This window comes from Oncorhynchus gorbuscha, linkage group LG25 (genome assembly GCF_021184085.1).
Source record: "Oncorhynchus gorbuscha isolate QuinsamMale2020 ecotype Even-year linkage group LG25, OgorEven_v1.0, whole genome shotgun sequence".
NCBI classification, from domain to species: Eukaryota; Metazoa; Chordata; class Actinopteri; order Salmoniformes; family Salmonidae; genus Oncorhynchus; species Oncorhynchus gorbuscha.
In genome coordinates, this window is record NC_060197.1 from 21,675,175 (window position 1) to 21,697,811 (window position 22,637).

The 22,637-nt window shown below is 42.9% G+C and overlaps 1 protein-coding gene across 13 annotated transcripts in view; it reads right to left on the reverse strand.

Annotated features, from left to right (window-relative positions):
* Positions 1–462: 462 nt before the first annotated feature.
* The window catches only part of si:ch211-200p22.4 (phosphatidylinositol-binding clathrin assembly protein), a 60,731-nt gene continuing 38,556 nt past the window's right edge, over positions 463–22,637 (reverse strand). The window contains exons 8-21 of one of the 13 annotated variants that reach the window (XM_046329350.1): positions 19,837–19,878; positions 19,352–19,372; positions 17,835–17,920; positions 17,579–17,708; positions 14,436–14,569; positions 13,483–13,583; positions 12,858–12,962; positions 9,043–9,150; positions 8,406–8,436; positions 7,399–7,534; positions 7,026–7,049; positions 6,274–6,330; positions 6,000–6,116; positions 463–5,740 (exon numbers count right to left, since the gene is read on the reverse strand). In XM_046329350.1, the coding sequence (XP_046185306.1) occupies positions 5,726–5,740; positions 6,000–6,116; positions 6,274–6,330; positions 7,026–7,049; positions 7,399–7,534; positions 8,406–8,436; positions 9,043–9,150; positions 12,858–12,962; positions 13,483–13,583; positions 14,436–14,569; positions 17,579–17,708; positions 17,835–17,920; positions 19,352–19,372; positions 19,837–19,878 (1,107 nt within the window). In that variant the 3' untranslated portion in view covers positions 463–5,725. Of the gene's footprint in view, positions 5,741–5,999; positions 6,117–6,273; positions 6,331–7,025; positions 7,050–7,398; positions 7,562–8,405; positions 8,437–8,991; positions 9,151–12,857; positions 12,963–13,482; positions 13,584–14,435; positions 14,570–17,578; positions 17,709–17,834; positions 17,921–19,351; positions 19,373–19,836; positions 19,879–22,637 lie in introns of all 13 variants that reach the window. The other 12 variants (XM_046329349.1, XM_046329347.1, XM_046329342.1 and 9 more) reach the window with 12 other exon arrangements.

Here is a 22,637-nt window from a genome sequence, read left to right on the forward strand (position 1 = left end):
TGCCTGTGTGTGTACTGCACTAAGCACACGTGTATGGCAGTTGGGGCTAAGAAAGGGTCTCCCAAAGGGGTGCACATTTTGGTTTTTGCCCTAGCACTACACAGCTGATTCAAATATATCATCAAGCTTTGATCATTTGAATCTGCTATGTAAGTGTTCGGGCAAAAAACAAAAACGCGCACCTTTTGGGGTCCCGAGGACAAAGTTTGGTAAACGCTCGGCTAAAAACCTGTCAGAATAAGCCGTTTACCAATGCTGCAAACCGTATACTCTTAACATTAACGGGTCCCATGTGGCTCAGTTGTAAGAGAATGGTGCTTGCAACGCAAGGGTTGTGGGTTCCAGTCACTTTGAATAAGAGCATCTACAAAAATGTAAGTGGAGATTGTTTTAAGCAGCAAGCATCACTCAGTGCAGACACTCCACACTACAAAAAAAATGATAATTAAAATCACCAAATGCTTTAGGAATGGAAAATGACTTTATTTCTTCCAAAAAAAGATAATCAAAATAAACACAGTAAGTAAAATAAAAGGCAATGATTTTTGTATTTCTGTAACGTTCGTTTTGTATTATTTCCATGCTTAATAAAATCCTAATATTTCTGCAGAAATAAATAAAAATGTACAAAGAGGGGGAAGAACAAGAAGAATAATCAGAGACAAGGGTGTGATTCTCTGAATCATTTGGCATCCTTGACAATCAATGACATCCCATTGGCAACCTGTAGATATGCAGCCAATCCCCTTCTTCATACGTTTAATCACCCCTTGGGTATTATTATATATCTATATACTGTATAATGCAAATATCAAATAGCTCTCATGTTCAGAAAAATAATAATACAAAGACAAAAATAACATTATGGCTGATGTGTGTGTATGGATGTGTCCCAAATGACACCATGGCTGCGTTTACACAGGCAGCCAAATTCAATCATTTCTCTTTGACAAGTCAGATCAGCTCTTTTACCAAGAATTGGGCAAAAGATCAGAATTGGGCTGCCTGTGTAAACGCAGCCCATATTCCCTGTATAGTACAATACAGGGATTGTGATGTATATGTGTATGTGTTTGCATGTTTCTATTTATATTTACATAGTTATCACCAGTTCAGTTTTCAGAAGGGTAGTTTCCAAAAAAAAACATGTAGGGAAAAATGTTCACATGATCATTGAACAAACACTGACTGAAAATGAGCAAATAACGGATAAACTGATTAATTTTATGGGAGATATTTATCCGTTTATAACGCCAAAAAGCCATTCCTCTTTTTCCCTGTTCCTTTTTCATTTCAGGTTGATGACATCTTCAATTACTGTGTTACTACAGGGACTCACCACTAGAGGGTACTACACTTGCAGATATGATCAGAAAGACCCATTTCAATAAAGGGAAAAAGTAACGTGGCATCTTTGGAAAAGTAAAGGGGTTTGGCTACACCCCCAGACCACCTCCTCCAATGTGTTGAGGACAGAGGACGCAATGAGCCAAGGAAAGACTACTGAGATTCACCCTAGAGCTATGGTTAGGTGTGTCTGTCCTTGCGGCATGTAATCAGAAATGCAACCATGACAATCCGGAACCCGGCGTTTTAACAGACAGTAAATCAGATCATGCTTTTAAAGGGGAGCTGTAGAAAGAACACATCATCACGACCATGCACAGGGGAAGAAAAGCCTACCATAAACAGACCATCAGCGTGATTTGACATTGTTGGCATTCGCTCTGGGAGCTAAACGCTCTTCAGGTCTTAGAAGACGAGAGAAAAAGACAAGATTATTGAGACGCACCCCCTAAGATTATAATAGGACAATCAACATTGTAGTCTCCACACGGTCTCTCTCCCCCTCTGCTATTCTTCCACTATTTTGAAACAAGTTCAAAGACACACAAAACACAGGCAGGCCGGGTACCATGCAGAACAACAATCTAGTTTAAAAATGACTCAGAGAGAAATGAAACTACTGAAGAACCAGAGAACATAAGACATGATAAATTCCAGAGAAAAAGCTGTGCTCATCAACTTCAGTGCCAAACAAGGATTGTTTGCCAAATGGCATTATTCCCCATATAGTACACTACTTTTGACCAGAGGCCTACATAGGGAATAGGGTGCCATTGGGATACAAATACATTTGTCCCTAGACACTGATCTAAGGTCAGTTTTGCATTTCTCCCCCAGGGGTTTGCTGATCCTAGATCTCTGTCTCTTAGAGCAACTTCTACCCAGAGCTTCCTACCCTCCTGTGTAAGGGACTATCACAGTATGAGGAGCCCAGAGAAGGGTTTCTGTGTTTAATATATATCCACATAGTAAGGTTGGAATAATAGTGTGATATTGTGAAAATGATAATGCCATTTTAGTGTTAGAGATGTTTGAAAAGACAGTCAAATTTCAGCCTGTTTTGGTGGGATGGTGTTTTGGCTTGCTTGGTGATGTCACCAGGCGGTAAATTTAATAGACCAAATAAGAGCTTTCCAAACCTACAGCTAGCATTCCCCTCCCCACTTAGACCACTCCCTGACAATCTTAACAAAGTTATTGCTTGAGAAACTGATATCTTTGCTTATTTTTGACCATTTTAATTGAAAACAATCAAAAGGTAGTAATTGTTACCTAGAAAGGATTTGAAATAGAGATGAAAACGGCTGCATTGGACCTTTAACTTCCAAACGACCACCACTGGTTCTCAACCCCCTTTTACACAGGTACTACTATAGCGAGGCAATCCTTCCTACAGACAAAGACTAGTGCCATCAGAATCGTCAAATACTTCAAGACTACAGACTTAATTCATCATTGAGAGTATACATCTCCCTTAGACATTGTGGATAGTTTGGTTTCACCGACAAGACATAAAATGCATATGATCCAATCAGAGACAGTTTAAGTTTAAAGATGGCGTACACGCCCACTCACAACATGATTAAGTGAAGGCCTATGACAGAGTTCAGTGAAGAAACAGGAAGTTATAAGACAAAGGGGATTGTAATGTATCATCTACAAAAGCAGAAGCAAGAGGAATCTAGAGCTATACATACTGGACAGTGAAGACTCCAATAGAGTAGACAATGAAATGAGGTCAGAAGGGGAATGAATCTAAAGTGATCCTGGAGACAATTCTTTAAATATATCTAATAGACCAGGGGTGTCAAACTCATTCCATGGAGGGCCGAGTGACTGCTGGTTTTTGTTTTTTTCTCCTTTCAATTAAGACCTAGACAATCAGGTGAGGGGAGTTACTAATTCGTGACTTTAAATCATCAATCAAGTACAAGGGTGGAGCGAATGGGTTTGACAAATAAACTTGACAGAAAAGAAAAACCAAGAGAAGATAAAGCTATACATGCTAGACAGTGACAGAGGCTAAGAGGGGAAATTAGAGCTAGGTCTACGAGACAGTGACGATCCACCAAGATAATCTTGAAGACAATGGCAATTGGCAAGTCACCAAGAGGTGAATAAAGAGCTATGCGCACTAGACCGAAGAGCAGCAAAGATACTAAGAGTGTTCTAGAGCGCTAGGTCTACTAGAAAGTGAAAAGGATCAGTTAGATGCTCCACAGTACTCAACTCACTGGTGATGTGGACCGAGACAAGGGGAAGGGTTCGTCTTAGGGATCTGCATGTGCATTCAAAACACAAGCACTCCGCTGCACCTGCAAATCAGTGTACGTGAGCAATACACTTTGATTTGATCCATTCATTTATCACCAACTCTCCTTTCTTTCAGGTTCTGAATGTGGTCATATCAGTGAAACATTTCAGCTTGTTCATCAAAAAATAATGATATATAACATAACTAGGGGGCATAACTCACTATTGGCTTCAGCGTCAAGATATAGGAAGTAAACAGAAAACAGTCCTCAATGAGAAACGCATGGCATATATAACAAACCAATGTGTGTTATTACAGGGGAATTAAACAGCTTAAAGTATGGCAACTGTGACCCTATACCTGTTTTGACCTTTGGCACCAACAGTTCAGTTACATTGACATCTTTTATAAAGCCTATGGGACCAAGAGTATGCTCAAACCAGTATTGAACATTTCAACTCCATGTCCCCCAAATATTTAACAATAAAGTAACCCTTGGCAATTAAGTTTCATTCAGCGCTAACCAGTACCAAACTTATTGGCACATATATTTATTCAAAATAAAAACATGAAACAGTTCTGTTGAGTCATCAACAGTTTGACAATATCCTTCCTTTGACACAAAAAGTTTCTTTGACATCCTTTCATTTGACCCATCTTGACAGTTGGGAAGAAAATGACTGCATAATGGCTTTAGCAACAATAGGACACCATCGAGAGCAATGGACTTTATGATAGAGGAAACACAAATTGTGACATCAACCGTCAGAATGATCCTATTCTGAAATCAAACATAGTTTCCACAGGATGGAGGTGTGTGTGTCTACACGTTAATGCACGTGGGTGTGTGTGTGTAACATGCTTTGTGTGTGTAATTTAGTGTGAGTGCGAATCCGTCAACATTTAAGGACACACTGAGGATGAAGAAGAAACTGTTTTTACAAGAGACACAAATAAAGTAGAGGGATTAAAAACACTTTACAACAGTTCTCCAGTGGCTCTCCATGGACAAATAGACATAAGAAGAGGTTGAGGGTTAGGCTGGTGGTAGGATGGTGGTTGTGAGGATGAGTGTAGAGGGCTATATCCTTAATGTTTATACTCAGTCTGATTGCATGTGGTAAAGGCTTCTCCGTGTCTGAAACAGCTCCCTTGGGTAACATACATAAGTGCTTTTCTTCGCTACCTAACAGTCAAGGATGGCAAGCGAGCAGGGACAAACGGTACTGTGTGACTTTGGTTCCACCGGTTTGATCGATATCAGTAACTGTGAAAAAGTTGGAGAATTCAAATAAAGATTTCTAGAAACCGCTCCAATTGGTGACCTGTCGCCTAAGAAAGAAGGTAGAGACCAGCTCACAAAGATATGATTTATTAACAGCTTGCGCGCAAACACACGTGCTTCAAGATAGAAAAACTGAATCCAAACACCTACGTCTTCCTACCTGTGTGGATGCAACCAAAGAGTGGATGCAACTTTAACCTGCAGATCTTTTTCAATCCAAACCTGTCTTTTCTGCCTATGGCTAGATCCCCTCTTCTCTATCCCTCTTTTACTCTGTGATAAAATTGCTCAATATCAGCTTAGTAGCAACATAAATACAGTCCCAGTAACCGTAACAGGGCCTAGACTACCTTTGTACACCAACGACCAGAGAACGTAACAGAAGACAAACTAACCCAACATAGAGACTTCATAATGTATACACGGGTCCTAAGTGCAATAAACTTAAGACCTCTAACCCCTGACCCCTTCACTCTGTCGACTGAAAACGACCTACACATTCAAGTTTTAGGTAGTTTTAAACCCAATAATGGGCTTTGGGTGTTAATTTTTTTAATATACACTATTTATATTTTTTTCAGGGGGGGGGGGCTGTTTCAGACAGAGATGCGCCTTTATTATGACATATCCCCTCCGTGCTCTAGCCTTCCACCCTTCTCATCTCCCGGGTTGATCCTCCCTTTCTTTTTCTTCTCTCTTCCACTCATATTTGGTGTTGGTTGGTTTTCCTTCTGTCTGTCATTCCTTCGTTCATTCATTCATTCGTTCATTTAGTCTTCGGTGTTCCGCTCGGCGTGTGTTTTTGCCATCGCTTTCGGCACCCTGCTCCCCCCATGAGATTACATGAACTGCATCTGAAAGAGAGAGTCAGAAATAAAGACAGACTACAGGGTTTAACACAAAGACTAGTCAAAGAGGAAGTAAAGGATGGGCAGGCATTTGGGTTGTACCTGAACTATATGGATGGGGCCAATCTGAACTAAATGGTTTGGGGGGGATGGTTTCCTTGGGCTTGGTGGGGATGGTGACAGAGGTGTGTGGGGTTTAAAGGGGTAATAGGGATGTGGTATTATGGTGTACGGTGGTAGGGCTGTAGAAATGGTGTGTGGTTACCTGGGCTCCAGGCATGGGGGCGAAGGGATTGGTGGGTCTGAGTACAGGCTGGTTGTACATCATGGGCTGGGGGGCCATCAACTGTACACTCCCCATCTGACCCATTTGAGGGGGGACCTGAGGGAGAAACATTTTTCCAGTACTCAAGTATGTCATTTGTTTGTTGGTTACACTTCATTTTTTTTGACTGCTAGACCACAGTAATTATTCTAGGACAATACATCTAGGTTATACATGTGATGTTGAATGTGTCCTGTCGCGTGTGAGCACTGACCATTCCATACATAGGCACTTGCGGCGTCGTCATTGGGAATGTCATAGGAGCTGGAGCCTGTTAGAGAGAGACCTGATTAGCAACTCACAAATAGTGCAGCGGAGAGGCTAAAAGGGGAGTCTATACAGCCAAGGAGGTACAGGTAATGAAATCACCGATGCTCATGGACACCATCACATTCACAACTACAGATAAACAACATGCGTGGAAGTGAGGTTGTAAAAATCTAATTGACTAGAGCAGTGTTCTTTTAAAATACTGCACTAGGCTAATTTGTTATCAGTTAAGCACCTAATGAGAACGGTAGCGTGCCTTTCCCTGGTAAAAATAAACACTAGTCCCTAAAGGCAGGTGGCAGTAGGGTGAGGAAATCACTTCAACTACAAGTACAGGGAGGAGGGAAAAAACCCTCTTATCTTTAAAAACAAAACAACAAGTAGGGGAGGAATGCAGGAGGGAGAGAGCGCACGAAGCTGATACTGACCCGGTGAGTACACTCCCCCTCATGGATTCAAAACAAATGGACCGATGTAAGAAATATGGTGGAAACTTCCTTCAGCCATGCTTGCACCAATCAAATGCTATAAAATGCATGAGGAGTGAGAGTACACTTCACAATGAGTCTACACTTCTGGGTAAAGAATCGTAATAAAGACCAGAAGTTGCTCCAAACAGACTAGATAGGCACTGGGTGAAAAGTAGTGCACTCTATAGAGAATAGGCTGCCATTTGGGACATACCCTACTACTTACATAACTGGCATAGAACATCCCATTCTGCTTGGCAAGGACGCACAAAGTGCAAGAGAGAGAGAGAGAGAGAGAGAGGCAATGAGGAAGGTGAATTAAACGCAGCAGAAACCGGACGAGAGGAATGAGGATGGTAACGCAAAGAACAGAAGATAATTACAGCGAAGAGAACGAGACAGAGGGGAGGACAGGAGGGAGGAAGAGAAGAAGCCAGGGGTTAGTGACAGATTTCCAGTCAGTCAGTATTGTGGAAGAGATCGGGACGACAATCATCCATTGGCAAGCTCAGCACTCAGTCTTGACTAGCGCATATCTATTTTACTGGACATAATCTCAAAACAGATTACATAATACACAAACACACACTACCACTCACCATGTGTTGTACAGGCATGGGTGCAGGGGCCATGGGAGCAGGGTTCCAGGCCGTGGTGCTAGTCATGGTCTTGCTCTGCCAGTTGTGTCCCCCAGTTAGCTTCTTCTCTCCAGGCTGACTCCACTGCATGTCTGGCCTGAACACCGGAGCACACAACGACAAAATGCACCGTGCAAAAACACCACACTCGTTAATCAACTGTTACCATGGATATTATGCAGGTGTGGACGTGTTTCACTATACTTGTGAGGACTTCTGGTCCCCACAAGAATAGTAAACGAGCAAGATTTGTCCAACTTGGGACATTGTTGGTCCCCACAAGGTCAATGCTATTTCTAAAATGGGGTTTAGGGTTACGGTTAGAATTAGGTTTAGAAGCAAGGGTTAAGGTTTCAGGAAAACAGGATTTTGAATGATACTGAATTGTGTGGCCCCACAAGGTTAGTTATACAAGCCTGCATGCGTTTTTAAAATAAAATATATTATTATAATATTGTAGCTCGAGCTCTTCAATAAGTCTCAATGTGTCTTGTTACAGGTAAAAATCCTGCAGATTTGAATGATGAGGGCAAGTTATTTTAGTTTACATTTATTTTTCAACAGATTTGAGCAGCACAGAAGCTTTTCATCATTGGCTGGGCTTTGAGTCGGCTCGCCCTAGTTCAGTAGAGTGGGATGGCTGTCCGCCATAAAGTCTATCGTCTAGGGAAAACCCTGCAGTCAGTCTGTTCCATTGTTGATACAACACATTGTTTTGTCATTAAAAACACAAGTATAACTTCCATTCACTAGATACTTATTCAAGTTTATTTTAGTTTTGTTTCTTATGTCTTGAAGTAGACTGTTTTGAGCAGGGGCTATCTGAGACTGGAGAACTATAGGATGCCAGCCCGCCAAAGCCTTCTATTGTCTAGGGAAAATGCTGAAGTAGTCTGGCACTACATCACTTCCCAACTCAGAGAGACCCACACACGCATGCAGACACACATCACAACTCCTACACTTACTTCTTGGCTGGGGCTCCTCCGAACTGCAGATCTGAGGATGAGAGAGAGCAAGGGATGGTGAGACAGAAAGAGGAGAGCAAGAGAAAGCAAGGGAACAAGGAAGTGAGTATGAGAAAGAAGAGGGCAAAAGCATCAGAGGGTTTGAAAAAAGTGAGCGAGTCTATCTAAAAGACAGTGAGACAGGCAGACAGAACGAGAGAGCCGGCCAGCCCTGGGAGGGGGTAGTGAAGGCTGTTAAACCTACAGTAGACTGAGACCAGTGCTTCCCTACTGGGTTCCTCTCTCTGTGTGTCCTCTCCCTTCCCACCAATGGCTCTCAGGCAAGAGCTCTGGCAGATAGGCCATCCGCTACTATTAGCCTGGTCCAACTGTTTCTATTGACATCTCTACCACTAGCAGACATTCACTAGAGGACAAGACCAAGGGTGAGAGAAGAGGGAGGGAGAAATAGACACATGAGAAGTAAGGAGAAAGCACAAAGCGAAAGAAACCAAAACAAATGGAGGAGGCAGAGGGGAGAAAGAGGAGGGAACAGACAGATGTGAGGATACAAAAGAACAATATATGTCGTCTATACAGTACTCACTGCCAACAAGGTTGGCAAGGGACGAGTCAAGGTCATTGGGCAGCAGCTTGCCTCCTGGGTGCCCTGGATGGGGATGACCATGGTGGTGCAGGGCCATGGGAGGAGCCTGGTTGTGGCTGGGCACTGTGGGCTTCAGCAGGTCCCCTAGAGCGTCAAACCCTGGAGGAAAGATACAGGGAGACATAGATTTAATTACATTATTCATACACAGATTAGACAAACACAAAGCATGGTCAAGTATTATATTATATTATTATATATTACATATATTACACACAGATGGGATATGAGGTTAAAAGAAAAGCAGCGCACATGCAGGAAAGATTTGAGTCAAGCAAGAGAAAAGAGGACTTGGGAGGCAAAATCAGGCTGTGGGATCACAAAGCATCTGTTCAGTATCATGACACTTACAGAAGATAAAAAGGATGTATTCCCTTTTATTTCTACACTCAGGGCTCAGTAGATGTGTTCCGTCTATAGACCATATTTCTAGGCTGAGCAGCAGTATGTGTTGTGCTGGATTTACATTGCCTTAAGAAATAATTCATATCCCTTGAAAGAATTCAGTTTTATTTGCTTTACAGCCTGAACTCAAAATGGATTCAATAGATCCCCCCCCCCCTCACCCATTTACACATATACCCAATAACAAAATAAAACATGTCTGACATTTTTGCATTATTCACACCCGAGTCAATACTTTGTAGAAGCAACTTTGGCTGCGATTAGAGCTTTGAGTCGTCTTGGGTATGTCTGCATAAGCTTTGCACATCTGGATTTGTGGATTTCCTCCCATTCTTCCTTACAGATTACCTCAAGCTCTGTTAAGTTAGTTGGGGAGCAATCTAAGTCTTTCCACAGATTTTCTATGGGATTCAAGTCTGGGCTTTGTCTGGGCCACTCAAGGACTTTCGCATTCTTGTTCTGAAGCCATTTCAGCGTTGCTTTGGCTGTATGCTTGGGGTCATTGTCCTGTTGGAAAGTAAATCTTCACCCTAGTCTAAGGTCATAAGCACTCTGAAGCAGGTTCTTATCAAAGACTTGGCTATATTTGGTTCCATTCATTGTTCTCTTGATCTATACTAGTCTCTGCCACCGAAAAGCATCCCCATAGCATGATGCTGCCTCCCCCATACTTCACGGTAGGGATGGTGTTAAAACATAGCACTTTGTATTCAGGCCAAAGAGTTTCATTTTTGTATCATCATCAGACCACAGACTCTTCTGCCACTCCAGAGTCTTTGACGTGCCTTTTTGCAAACTCCAGGCGTGCAGTCATGTGCCTTTTTCTCAGGGGTGACTTCTGTCTGGCCACTCTCCCATAATCCCAGATTGGTGAAGTGCTGTAGAGACTGTTGTCCTTCTGGCAGGTTCTCCCATCTAATCCAAGGAACTCTGTAGTTCTGTCAGAGAGGTCGTTGGGTTCTTGGTCACCTCCCTGACCAAGGTTGTTCTTGTCTGGTTGTTCAGTTTGTGCCTAGAGGCTGTCCGGCCAGCCTGGGTAGTTCTGTATTTTACCCCATTCCCCAATGCTCGTGGAAGCTTTTAACATTCAAGAAATTGTTTTAAAACCTTCCTCAGATATATGCCTCATCACAATTCTCACCCAGAGCTCAACGGATAGTTACCTGACCTTAATGGTATAGTTTCTGCTCTGACATGCACTGTCAACTGTGGGACCTTATACAGGTGTTTCCTTCAAAATCCAAACAATTTAATTGGCCACAGGTGGACTCCAATCATGTTGTAGTGACATCTCAATGATGATTAAAGGTAATTGAAGGCACCTGGGCTCAATTTGGAGTGTCATAGCAGAGGGGTGTGAATAATTAAATATTTATGTATTTCATTTAATACATTTGCAAAACATTTATTGTGGGGTATTGTGTGTAGATGGGTTAGAAAATATATTTAATCCATTTTGAATTCAGTCTAACAACAATGTGGAATAAGTCATCGGGTATGAATACTTCCTGAAGGCACTGTAGTTCCTTGTGGCTGACATGTTGTGGAGTCATTATGCTGACGGATTATATTAATTCCATATCTAGACTAAAACAGTAGATGTGCCCTGTCTACTCCTTCAGTTTCTAGTCGGCCTCAGTAGCAGAATGAGAAATGGGGTTTTTGTTCCATTCCTTCCATTTCTAGGCTCAGCAGCAGTAGCTATATTTGTGTTATGATGGATTTATGTGCTTCTGGTGTCATGTTGTTGAGTCATTACACTTATTGAGGCTGTACTGTAGGCTGACCGGTGCGTATGTGGTATACTACTCTATTACTGTACAGGGCTGATTGGTCTGGTTACACTGCATGGCTTCATCCCACACTATTCCTTATATAGCGCACAACTTTTGACCAAGGCCCACAAGGCTGCCATTTGGGATGCAGTCATGGAGTTTCACTGTGCAACCATTACATTAGTACCACAATGGTCTGTCAACAGTCATTCTAAAAATAGGAACACATTGCCCTCAACTAGGAGAGAGGTAGGAAAAGGGATGGTGGAGGGAGGGAGGGAGGGGGGAACGGAGAAGGGAGAGAGGAAAGAGACAAATAGGGGCAATCAGAGTGTGTGACAGAAGAGGAAGAACGATCGAAGGAGGGCAAGACAAAGTAGCGTGGGGGAGAAAAAAAAGACAGGGAGCACAACAGAGCTGCACAGACAGCTGCCACCTCCCATCACTCCTTATCCTCCCATCACAGAAAAAGTGATGAAGCGAAAACAAAAAAAAGGACAAATAATATTTGTCTAAGAAGCGATGTGTAGCTTCTGGACATTGTGCTGACATAGCTATGCGTCCCAAATGTAACTCTATTCCCTATGTAGGGCACTACTTTTGACCTGAGCCCATACTACCATAGTGCACTACTTTTGAGTCCAATGGGGAATAGGGTGCAATCTGGCCATAGGCCACATTCATGAAGTAAGAACTTCCTGCTTTGCAAGCAGGAAACAGAAGGGAAGGATCAGAGACAACTAGCACAAGGAGGAAGGGAGAGCGAAGGAAAGAATCAGAAAAATAGCCCACTCACCATAACATACAGATCAGAGGGCAGGAAAGAAAGAAAAATCTAGTTTTACAAAGAAAGAGGAGTTAACTATTAAGCTAATTGTTTGGAAAGGCTGAGAATGGAGGGAGTAGAGGACAGATGAGGGAAAGAGATGGAGGAGAACAGATGGAAAGGTACCACCTCAATGCCTCCAAAGAGATGGATTGTCTGTGTACAGTGTGGGACTGTGTGGACAACAACAAATGGATGAGTGACAGGCGATTAGGAACGGACTTCGATGACAAGCCACGCACACAGAGAGAAAGAGATGAGTTACAAACAGATGGAATGGAGTGAGATCACCACCAGGAAATTCCTACTGAAGGCTTTAAAAACACACAAATGGAAACTGTAGTAGCAGAAACCCCAGGCCTAAAGGATTAGCTGGCCCATAGCAAAATCCAACCAGAAATCTAAACCAGAGCCTGTATCCATAAAGCATATCAGAGTAAGATTGCTGATATGGTATATGTCCATATAATTGTGTTCATTAGGATCTAAAAAGGAAAAACTGATCCTAGATCAGTACACCTAAGACGATTTGTGGATACAGGCCCAAGCCTGAAAAGGTTGATTTACTTAGCGGGCCATTAGCAAAACCAAATCAGAGATATGAACCAGCACTAAAAGTAATTGATTATAGTTGTTATAGGGGAGCAGTAAGCTAAGCCAGAGGTTGTTTAGTAAGTTTATTTAGGGTTGTCTGTGTCCGAAATGGCACCCTATATAGTGCCCTATGGGCCCTGGTGAAAAGTAGTGTACTATAAAGGGAATAGGTTGCCATTTGGGACGTAGCCGTTGTGTCTCTTTACCATCGGTGGCAGGCTGTACGTCGTAATTGGCCTGTCTTCTAGCCCCGCCCCCGAAAACAGCGTCAAAATCTACACTCATGGAGGACTCAGCTGTCTCAGCAGCACCTAGGGGACAAAGGTCATAAAGGCTACATATTACTATTGTAAAGTTTCTATTCAACTTTTGGGTTGGTTGGTATCGGTGTCTGTCGAACCATATGTTCTTTAAATTAATGTTTATTGGACAAAATGTTAAAACACAATATTTCAGCCGTGTTGGTGCTTCTAGCGGATGAGAAAGTCATGGCTGAATGGATGGACGATAAGTGGATGAAACAAGTGAATTAACTGATGGATAAACGAACACATGAATGACTGAAGACATGAAGAGAACTCAGAGACACATGAGCATGAATTTGTAAAGTTGAAAAGCCACCTGACTTTAAAGACAGAGGCTTGTCAGAACACACGTGTTAACTGAAACTTGTGTCGTGTGTGTGACATAATACACAGCTAATCAACACTATACATTTCTGCCCCGGATCTGAACCTGAAGTTCAGGAGGTTAAGTAGATAAAAACTGTGTGTGTGAATTTCCATGTGTATATTGCATGCACGTGTGTGTCCAAATGTGTGTGTGACCTACCTCCCCAGGCACTGGTGGCTGTAGAGATCGAGGGAGTGCTCTGGACAGCAGGTAGGAAGGCTGGCTGCAGGTCAAATAGATCACTACTGAGGTTGGGCATGCTAGAGAGAGAGAAATAAGAGGAGACAGGGAAGAGGGAATGAAAATCAATGAGTAAATAAATGTGATTCATATTGCCCCTATATGCCCAAACAATCAACAACTGAAGGGTTAGTTCAGGTGAAATCTATATATTTAGGTGGAATTTACCTTACATTGAGTTGTGCATTAAGGCCCAGTGACAGAATGCACAATAATCAATGTTATGCCACAGATAGGAGTTAGCATCATCAAAACTCATGAATGTAAACAACCAAACCAATGTTCGCAAGCTGTAACCTGCTCAAAAACACTTCAAAACCAAGTTCGGTAGTTGGTGGAGTTCACAATTTTCTAACATACATACTGCTGAAATAGTCGCTGGATTTGTGAGGCTACATTTCCTCATGTAGTCTCTCTGTTTCTGTAACATGGACAATAAAGTTGTATATACCATTGGGCACTCACAGGTGGCTTGATGGCACTATCAGAGCTATGGAATATACAGATATTCAGATATTACTAGAAAAGTAACATTCTTGCGGGGAAAAACCTGGACAGGTTTTTCGTGAGTATCGACGCTACGTGTTTTTGAGGCAGTTTTGCTAATATCGGTTTACATTAATGAATTTTGACAATGCTATTATGGTAACTTCTGGCTTGAGAAACAACTCAAGGTAAGGATAATTCCACAATCCCTTTAAGTCAACAAAACAAACTGTTACCAACCTTTCCTTGAACCCCCCAAAAAAAATCACAGAGAGAATCTATAATCAAAAGAATTAACATAAATCTGAATTGAATAATTGAATCATACCTTTATAACACTAGATAACCTCCTACGACCTGTAGTCACCATGTTATAACAGTAGTACCTGTTGGTGGAGGGTGCACTGAATAGCTCCATGCCTTGATTGGTGTTGTGGTGGTTGTTGTTGACACTGCCCATAGACTGTGTACTGGGGGAGGCAGATGGAGTGGATATACCAATCTCCTTCAGACGCTGATCCTGGAGAAACACAGAAAAACACACACAGTTACCAAACAAAGTTGGGTACGACTAAGGGATTCATGCTTGACACAGACTGAGCAGCGTCAGACTGAGCAGGCTCCAAATCAGTCTTGGGGCGCTGCGCAGTGGTGGCCTGCAGCGTTTGTTCCAGGTTCGTTGTTTAAACTCCCCCGTTTTTGTTGCTTTGCTTTTAGTAGTTTAATAGTGTTTTTATGTTGCATCGGATTACTGATTAAGCTACTGTAGCGGGACATAAAGTGCGTACAGTGGATAATTCTCCTACTTGGATGACTTTTGGTGGTACCTGAAACAGCACGCGAATCTACGAAAAAGTCACCGGCACCACACATCCGCTACTGCAGAAACTAAATATTTTACAATGTAACAACTCACGTTCGGGAGAACCGATCAAAGGGGACATACCTGCAGAGATCGTGAGACACAACAACCTGGGTGAAGGACTACTAAGAAGGAAGAGGAACAGGGGAAAGGCGGTGTAATGCAGAGGAACAAAAACAAAGATTCCAACTACCCTGCTCTCCATGGTCCAATCGCTTAAGGGGAAAATGGACGAATTACGGGCAAACTCACGGTATCGATATGAATTACAGGGAGGCCTGTGTGATGGCCTTCTCTGAAACTTGGCTGTCGGAAGCGGTGCCTGACTGAAGTCACCCCTGACAGATTCTCGATCACTCGTATGGACAGACAGTGAAGCTACTGGTAAGGAGCACGGAGGTGGAGTGGAGTCTGTTCTGCTAAATGAAAGATGGTGTAAAAGTACGTTTGTCAGGACAAAAATATGCACCCCTGTTATAGAGCTGTTGTCAGTGTCACTACGCCCCTTCTACCTCCCCCGTGAATTCCCCCAGCTTTTTCTGAGTTGTTTATATCCATCCAAGAGCAAACAGTGTCAAAGCAGCTGACATTTTTAACCTCGATCAAGAGCTTGATGCTGTATGTGACTTGTCTAACAAGGAAAAATAAGATTTCTGCCACGGCTCAGTCCCCAAAGCGTATTCATCCTTGGCCAGACCTCCACTGCATGGATCAGATCATAACACTGTTTTCTACGACCAACTTATAGACAGTTACTCAAAAGGGAGACTGTGGTGGAAAAACAAATACAGGTGTGGGACAATGACAGTATTGATCAATTGCAGTGATGCTTTGTTTGTACCACCTGGAGTGTATTTGAAGAATCATCAGCTGACCTGAACGAGATGACTAACGTCATATCTGGCTATATTGAATTCTGTGTTAATTTGGTGAGCCCCAAAAAAACATGCAAGATATTTCCAAACAACAAAGAATCGAAAGTGGTGCTTAATGGGAAGAAACAAGTGTTTGCCTCCGGGAACAGAGAGAGGGGAACAAAGAGATAAAAAAAAGGCGAGATGCCAGTACAGAGATAAAGTGGAGATAATGTTACAGGGAGACTCTCAGTCTGCCTGGTTGGGCATTAAGAATATGGCAAACTCCCCCTTCAAAAAGGTAGGCAACGCATCGATCCCTGCCTGGACGAGAGGGTGTGTGCCTCTACAGCCAATGAACTAAACAAGTTCTTCACCCGCTTTGAAACGGGGGTTGCCACCGCTCCCCTGGCCTGTCTGTAGGAGGATGTCATGGCAACCAAGAGCACGCTTGTCATCGATGAGGAAGCCGTACAATTTTTTGGACATATTGGCCTAGGCTATGCCTATATGCTACATCATTTACCACCTGAAGTAGGAACTTAATCGATTGCCAACTCCAAATACGATATTGTTGCTAGATAGCCATGCAATTGATCTGACAGCAAATGTAATGTCCTACAAAAACTTTCCATTGGTAGGCCTGTATAGGCTACTTGATGTATTCGCTGCAAATGGCACGCTCCGCTCCGTTGACAGAGCATCTCAATTACATACGACGTTTATAAAGTAGTTTTATTTCTCACATGAAGCTGAGACTCTTGTTTAAGAACAGTAACAATAGTCGTTTTAAAAACTGTCTTTCCCGCAATTACATTTAAAAAATGTTGCTCAACTATCCGTATGCCATGTGCAAAGAGGGTAGCGGGAGTGAGAGCCAGCAGCGAAATGGACACAGCAGATACTTTTATTGCAGGAAGCAGGTTAATGCATTACTGTTGACCAAATAATGGTTTTAGAACAAAAAAAATCTGCAGGAACGTTATGTAGCCTAATCCCCGACATTGCTTTGGTAAGAAGGCAATGTCGGTGTCGGTAATTTCCTGTTTATGGTCCCAGCTCTAGTTAGCGTTGTCTATAAAATTTTAGGCTGCCTTGTTCTTTCCTCTGGCAACAGACTGAATCACACTGGTACACGCACATGACGTGCAAACACAGAGGTACACGTGGTTGGACAGCTCTCTAACATCTTGAAAGTGTGCCTAGAGTATTGTTTGATGTTCAATTGTTCTTTTTGTGGTCGGGGTGGCAACAATTAAACACAAAATAACAGAAACACTAGTCGTCAACGTCGCTTTTTTTATACTTTTGAAAACGGAACTTAAGACATTTTAAGACTAAATCAGAAATTAATGTAAACTTTAAGGACCCGCGGACACCCTGTTTTCAGGCAGTTAAATCTGAATAGGTCACGGGTATAATGTAGGGCTCCCGAGTGGCGCTGTGGTCCAAGGCACTGCTTCTCAGTGCTTGAGGCGTCACTGCAGACACCCTGGTTCGAATCCAGTCTATCACAACCGGCCATGGTTGGGAGTCCCATAGGGCTGCGCACAATTGGCCCAGCGTCGTCCGGGTTTAGCCGGTGTAGGCCGTCATAGTAAATAAGAATTTGTTCTTAAAACTGATTGCCAAGTTAAATACTTAAAGGCAAGTAAAATATGTAAATGTAATTTTGTGCAGAAGTGTAATTTGTTGTAATGATGTAGTAACATATTTAACTCCCTGTCCACCAGTGTAGTGGTGGTTAGTGTAGCTGTGTAAAATTATACATCGGTGTAGTATCGTTTTATGCATTAGTGTAATGGTGTGTTACCTGTACCTTGAGGGCCTGCAGTCTGGCCTGCTCCTCCTCTAAGGCCTGCTGTCTCTCCTTCTCGTCCATGCGGCTGAATGACATGCCTGTATTGGACAGAGACGACACCGCACTGGACAGAGTGGACGCTCTATGGAGAGGACAGAGGCAAGAACAGAGGTATTAGGAGGGGACATGTCTTTCCAATGTGTGCTTCTTAAACAAGTTTTACGATAATGTATATCACCAAGTGTTCATTGTCTCGCCAGTCCAGTACCTTGTATCAGCGGTGAGTTCCTTGGTCTTTTTCCCCTCCAGAGAGGCTAGGTGCTGCTCCAGAGCCTCCAGGAGACTACTAGGAGCCTGGAAAGAGGAGAAGCAGAGAAAACAGAAGAGGGGAAGGGGGTGAGAGACAGAACCAGCTCTTCCTCTCTTTCACATGACATGACGCACTCATTCACACACATCAATAAACACACGCACACACGGTTGTTAGTCCCAGAGGTCAACCCACAATGCATCAAATTCCCAGAATAGAACTACGTCTTCGGACCAAATGGCACTATATAGGGAATAGGTTGCTCAGTATTAGTAGGTTAATAATAACAAGTTTCAGCAAACAGAAAAATGAGGAGAGAACAGAGGGGAAAGAAGGTAGCAGAGGAGGTTGAGAAACATGCACATAAACCCCGTTCTGTCCTGTCTGGTTTGTGCCAACATATAAACATCCTGAGAGGGCATAGCCTAGTGGGCAAGGCTGGCGCTTTGGCTTTCACTAAGGGTGAGTCCCAAATGGCACCCTACGCACTACAAGTAGTACACTAGATAGAGATTTGGGTGCTATTTGAGACACATTCCAAGAGAAAATTAATTCAAATGGGAGGTTGTGTACCAAATGGCACCTTATTCCCCGTGTGGTGCAGCACTTTTGACCTACGGTGACATCAAGGCCAACGATCAATGCGGCTGTGGTCAAAAGTAGACCATCTTTAGATTGTTTAGAGACCAAATCAGACATCAATAATATTAGCAGACACACGCACACACACACTGTTCTATTCCCTCTTACAAAGAAAGCACAGAAGTTAAAAACAGACTGAGCATGGAACTCTGACTGAACCCTGTACGTATTCCCCAAACATTCCACTCGACACACAGAGAGGAAAGAAAGTGAGGTAGAGAGAGAACAAAAGAGCAAAGTAAAAGAGAGGGAATAGTTTCGTTTCCCCCTTTTTGATCGCTAGTTATCCCCCGACAATCTTTCAAAACAAGATGTGCTTTGAAGTTTGAAGACAGAAATCTTTTCAAGTCATAGCTACAACTATGATGATGCATTCATGTAATAATCAAGGGGTCAAATATAGTTTAAATGAATGTTAAAAATCCCTAAAATGCTTTCTTTATCATAGGCCTGTCTGTCTGTCTGTCTGTCTGAATGGTGGGAGGAGAGGAATACGTTTCTCATAATTCATTCATATGGTTGACCTTTCTCCTCCCCGGGCCAAAGTGTGTCTGCACTCATGCATGTCTACGTGTGCGCACGTGCGTGTAGGAAGGTACAAGGCTACATGCGTGCGTGTGAGGGGGCGAGGGCTACATGCAAACCCGGGTGGGTAGGTCAAGATGTTTAGAGAACACAAGCTATGGCGAGTCAACAATTTGTAAAACTCTGTGTATACTGTATGGGGAGGGGAGATGCAGTATAGTTTCAAGTTTGTTACGTGCACAGTGAAATGCCTTTAGTGGGAGGGATGCTAGGGTTAAAAGCATTACAGTAAGTAACCCACCACCTACAATGCATGATCCTTTAATGGTCTGTGGAGGAGAATGATAAAGGAACCATTTTAAAATGGTATACTGGGAATGGGAATTATGTATCACTCAAAATCCAATATTTCAGTTTGCATCACTATCAAGCTTGGTGCCTTAAGTTATTGGTATTTATATAGCCAGTTAAATACTTTCTTTACAAGTGCCTATTTGGACCTACAGTGTAAATCATAATTTGAAAAATAAATCCTAAATAAATCCTAAATCAATTGAACCAAGAGATTCATAGGGTAAGTATAAGACAGGGTAACTTGTTAAGAGTTTGACAAAGAGAAAAATGAGTGAATGATTGAGTACAGAGAAAAGAGCGAGAGCAAGTGAGACCGAAGGAGAGAGGGAGCGAATATGTACAGTAAGAGAGAGGCTGACGGCTGTAACATGGACGGATAGATGGATGAAAGCATGTTGGTGGAGCCAGAAGAGGAGAGAGATGAAAAATGTACACTGACCTGTGAGAGATCGGGGATATCACCCTGATCTATTCCAACTTGCTGTGGTCACAAAGACCGAACGAAAACCAAACAAACGGGCCAACGGAAAAAACAACGGGGAAAAGAAAATAAAGAAATAAAGGAATTATTACTCCCATGCAGTGACTACTGTGGGTGAGTCCAAATAACCTCTCGTTCTTCCTGAAGTGTGCACTCGTACACCACTCAAAAATATATACGCATTAGATTGGTGTAGGCATGGGCTAAAGGGTGTTTCCATATACCAGTCATTTCCTTTCATATCCATAAAGGGAAGCGAACAAGTGCACACTTAATGAGAAATAACAGATTATTGGGACACAACCTCTAAACAACTGAAATAAACAAGGGTCTATATCAAAAATGCTGACAACTGAATCGATGAACATGATTGGACAATGTTGAGTATGTCTCGTGAGTGACCAATGAGAGACGAGACATGGTGTGGGTGTGGCAAATGAATGGCAAGCAATTGAACAGACATTTAAAAAGCCCCAAAAACATTGAAATAACGTGAAGCTTGAGGCCAAAACATTGGAACAGTGAAAGTGTACATCAATTGCACAGCCTTAAAATGTCATTAAAAAAAATTGATTACATTTGATGATTTCTTTACCGATCTACACAAGAAAAATAACATTTTCCAATTTAATAAAAAATAAGATTTAATGAATGCTTGGTGGAAGCAACTTTGGAAGCCATTACAGCTGTGAATATGTTAGAACAAGACTACCAACTTTGCACAACTGTTAGGGGATCATATGTTCATTGATTTTGTCATAATTGCACAAGCTCAGTAAATTTGGTTGAGAATCTTTAACAGACAATCTTAAAACTGTGTGTGTGTGTGTGTGTGTGTGTGTGTGTGTGTGTGTGTGTGTGTGTGTGTGTGTGTGTGTGTGTGTGTGTGTGTGTGTGTGTGTGTGTGTGTGTGTGTGTGTGTGTGTGTGTGTGTGTGTGTGTGTGTGTGTGTGTGTGTGTGTGTGTGTGATGACGTAATACACTGCTCAAAAAAAGAAAGGGAACACTTAAACAACACAATGTAACTACAAGTCAATCACACTTCTGTGAAATCAAACTGTCCACTTAGTAAGCAACACTGATTGACAATACATTTCACATGCTGTTGTGCAAATGGAATAGACTACAGGTGGAAATTATAGGCAATTAGCAAGACACCCCCAATAAAGGAGTGGTTCTGCAGGTGGTGACCACAGACCACTTCTCAGTTCCTATGCTTCCTGGTTGATGTTTTGGTCACTTTTGAATGCTGGCGGTGCTTTCACTCTCGTGGTAGCATGAGACTGAGTCTACAAACCACACAAGTGGCTCAGCTAGTGCAGCTCATCCAGGATGGCACATCAATGCGAGCTGTGGCAAGAAAGTGCTGTGTCTGTCAGCGTAGTGTCCAGAGCATGGAGGCACTACCAGGAGACAGGCCAGTACATCAGGAGACGTGGAGGAGGCCGTAGGAGGGCAACAACCCAGCAGCAGGACCGCTACCTCCTCCTTTGTGCAAGGAGGAGCACTGCAAAATTACCTCCAGCAGGCCACAAATGTGCATGTGTCTGCTCAAACGGTCAGAAACAGACTCCATGAGGGTGGTACGAGGGCCCGACGTCCACAGGTGGGGTTGTGCTTACAGCCCAACACCATGCAGGACGTTTGGCATTTGCCAGAAAACACCAAGACTGGCAAATTCACCACTGGCGCCCTGTGCTCTTCACAGATGAAAGCAGGTTCACACTGAGCACGTGACAGAGTCTGGAGACGCCGTGGAGTACGTTCTGCTGCCTGCAACATCCTCCAGCATGACAGGTTTGGCGGCAGTGGGTCAGTTATGGTGTGGGGTGGCATTTATTTGGGGGGGGGCCGCACATCCCTCCATGTGCTCACCAGAGGTAGCCGGACTGCCATTAGGTACAGAGATGAGATCCTCAGACCCCTTGTGAGACCATATGCTGGTGCGGTTGGCACTGGGTTCCTCCTAATGCAAGAAAATGCTAGACCTCATGTGGCTGGAGTGAGTCAGCAGTTCCTGCAAGAGGAAGTCATTAATGCTATGGACTGGCCCGCCCGTTCCCCAGACCTCAATCCAATTGAGCACATCTGGGACATCATGTCTGGGACATCATGTCTCGCTCCATCCACCAACGCCACATTGCACCACAGACTGTCCAGGAGTTGGCGGATGCTTTAGTCCAGGTCTGGGAGGAGATCCCTCAGGAGACCATCCGCCACCTCATCAGGAGCATGCCAAGGCGTTGTAGGGAGGTCATACAGGCACGTGGAGGCCACACACACACTACTGAGCCTCATTTTGACTTGTTTTAAAGGACATTACATCAAAGTTGGATCAGCCTGTAGTGTGGTTTTCCACTTTAATTTTGTGTGACTCCAAATCCAGACCTCCATGGGTTGAGAAATTTGATTTCCATTGATAATTTGTGTGATTTTGTAGTCAGCACATTCAACTATGTAATAAGAATATTTCATTCATTCAGATCTAGGATGTGTTATTTTAGTGTTCCCTTTATTTTTTTGAGCAGTGTACAACATATCATCAAGAAGCATAACTATTCAAATAATTTCATTCAGTTTCATTGACTCCAAGTGCCAGGAAAGTTATCAAGATATATTTAGGGAAACACATCGGCACACATGATGCCCTCGGTCTCACAGCAACATTCCAGATTGAGTCGATAAGACCTAAACAACCTCCTCATACATGATTTAATCTTTGTCTAAGAATGCTATGTGACATTAGAATAGATTAGGGT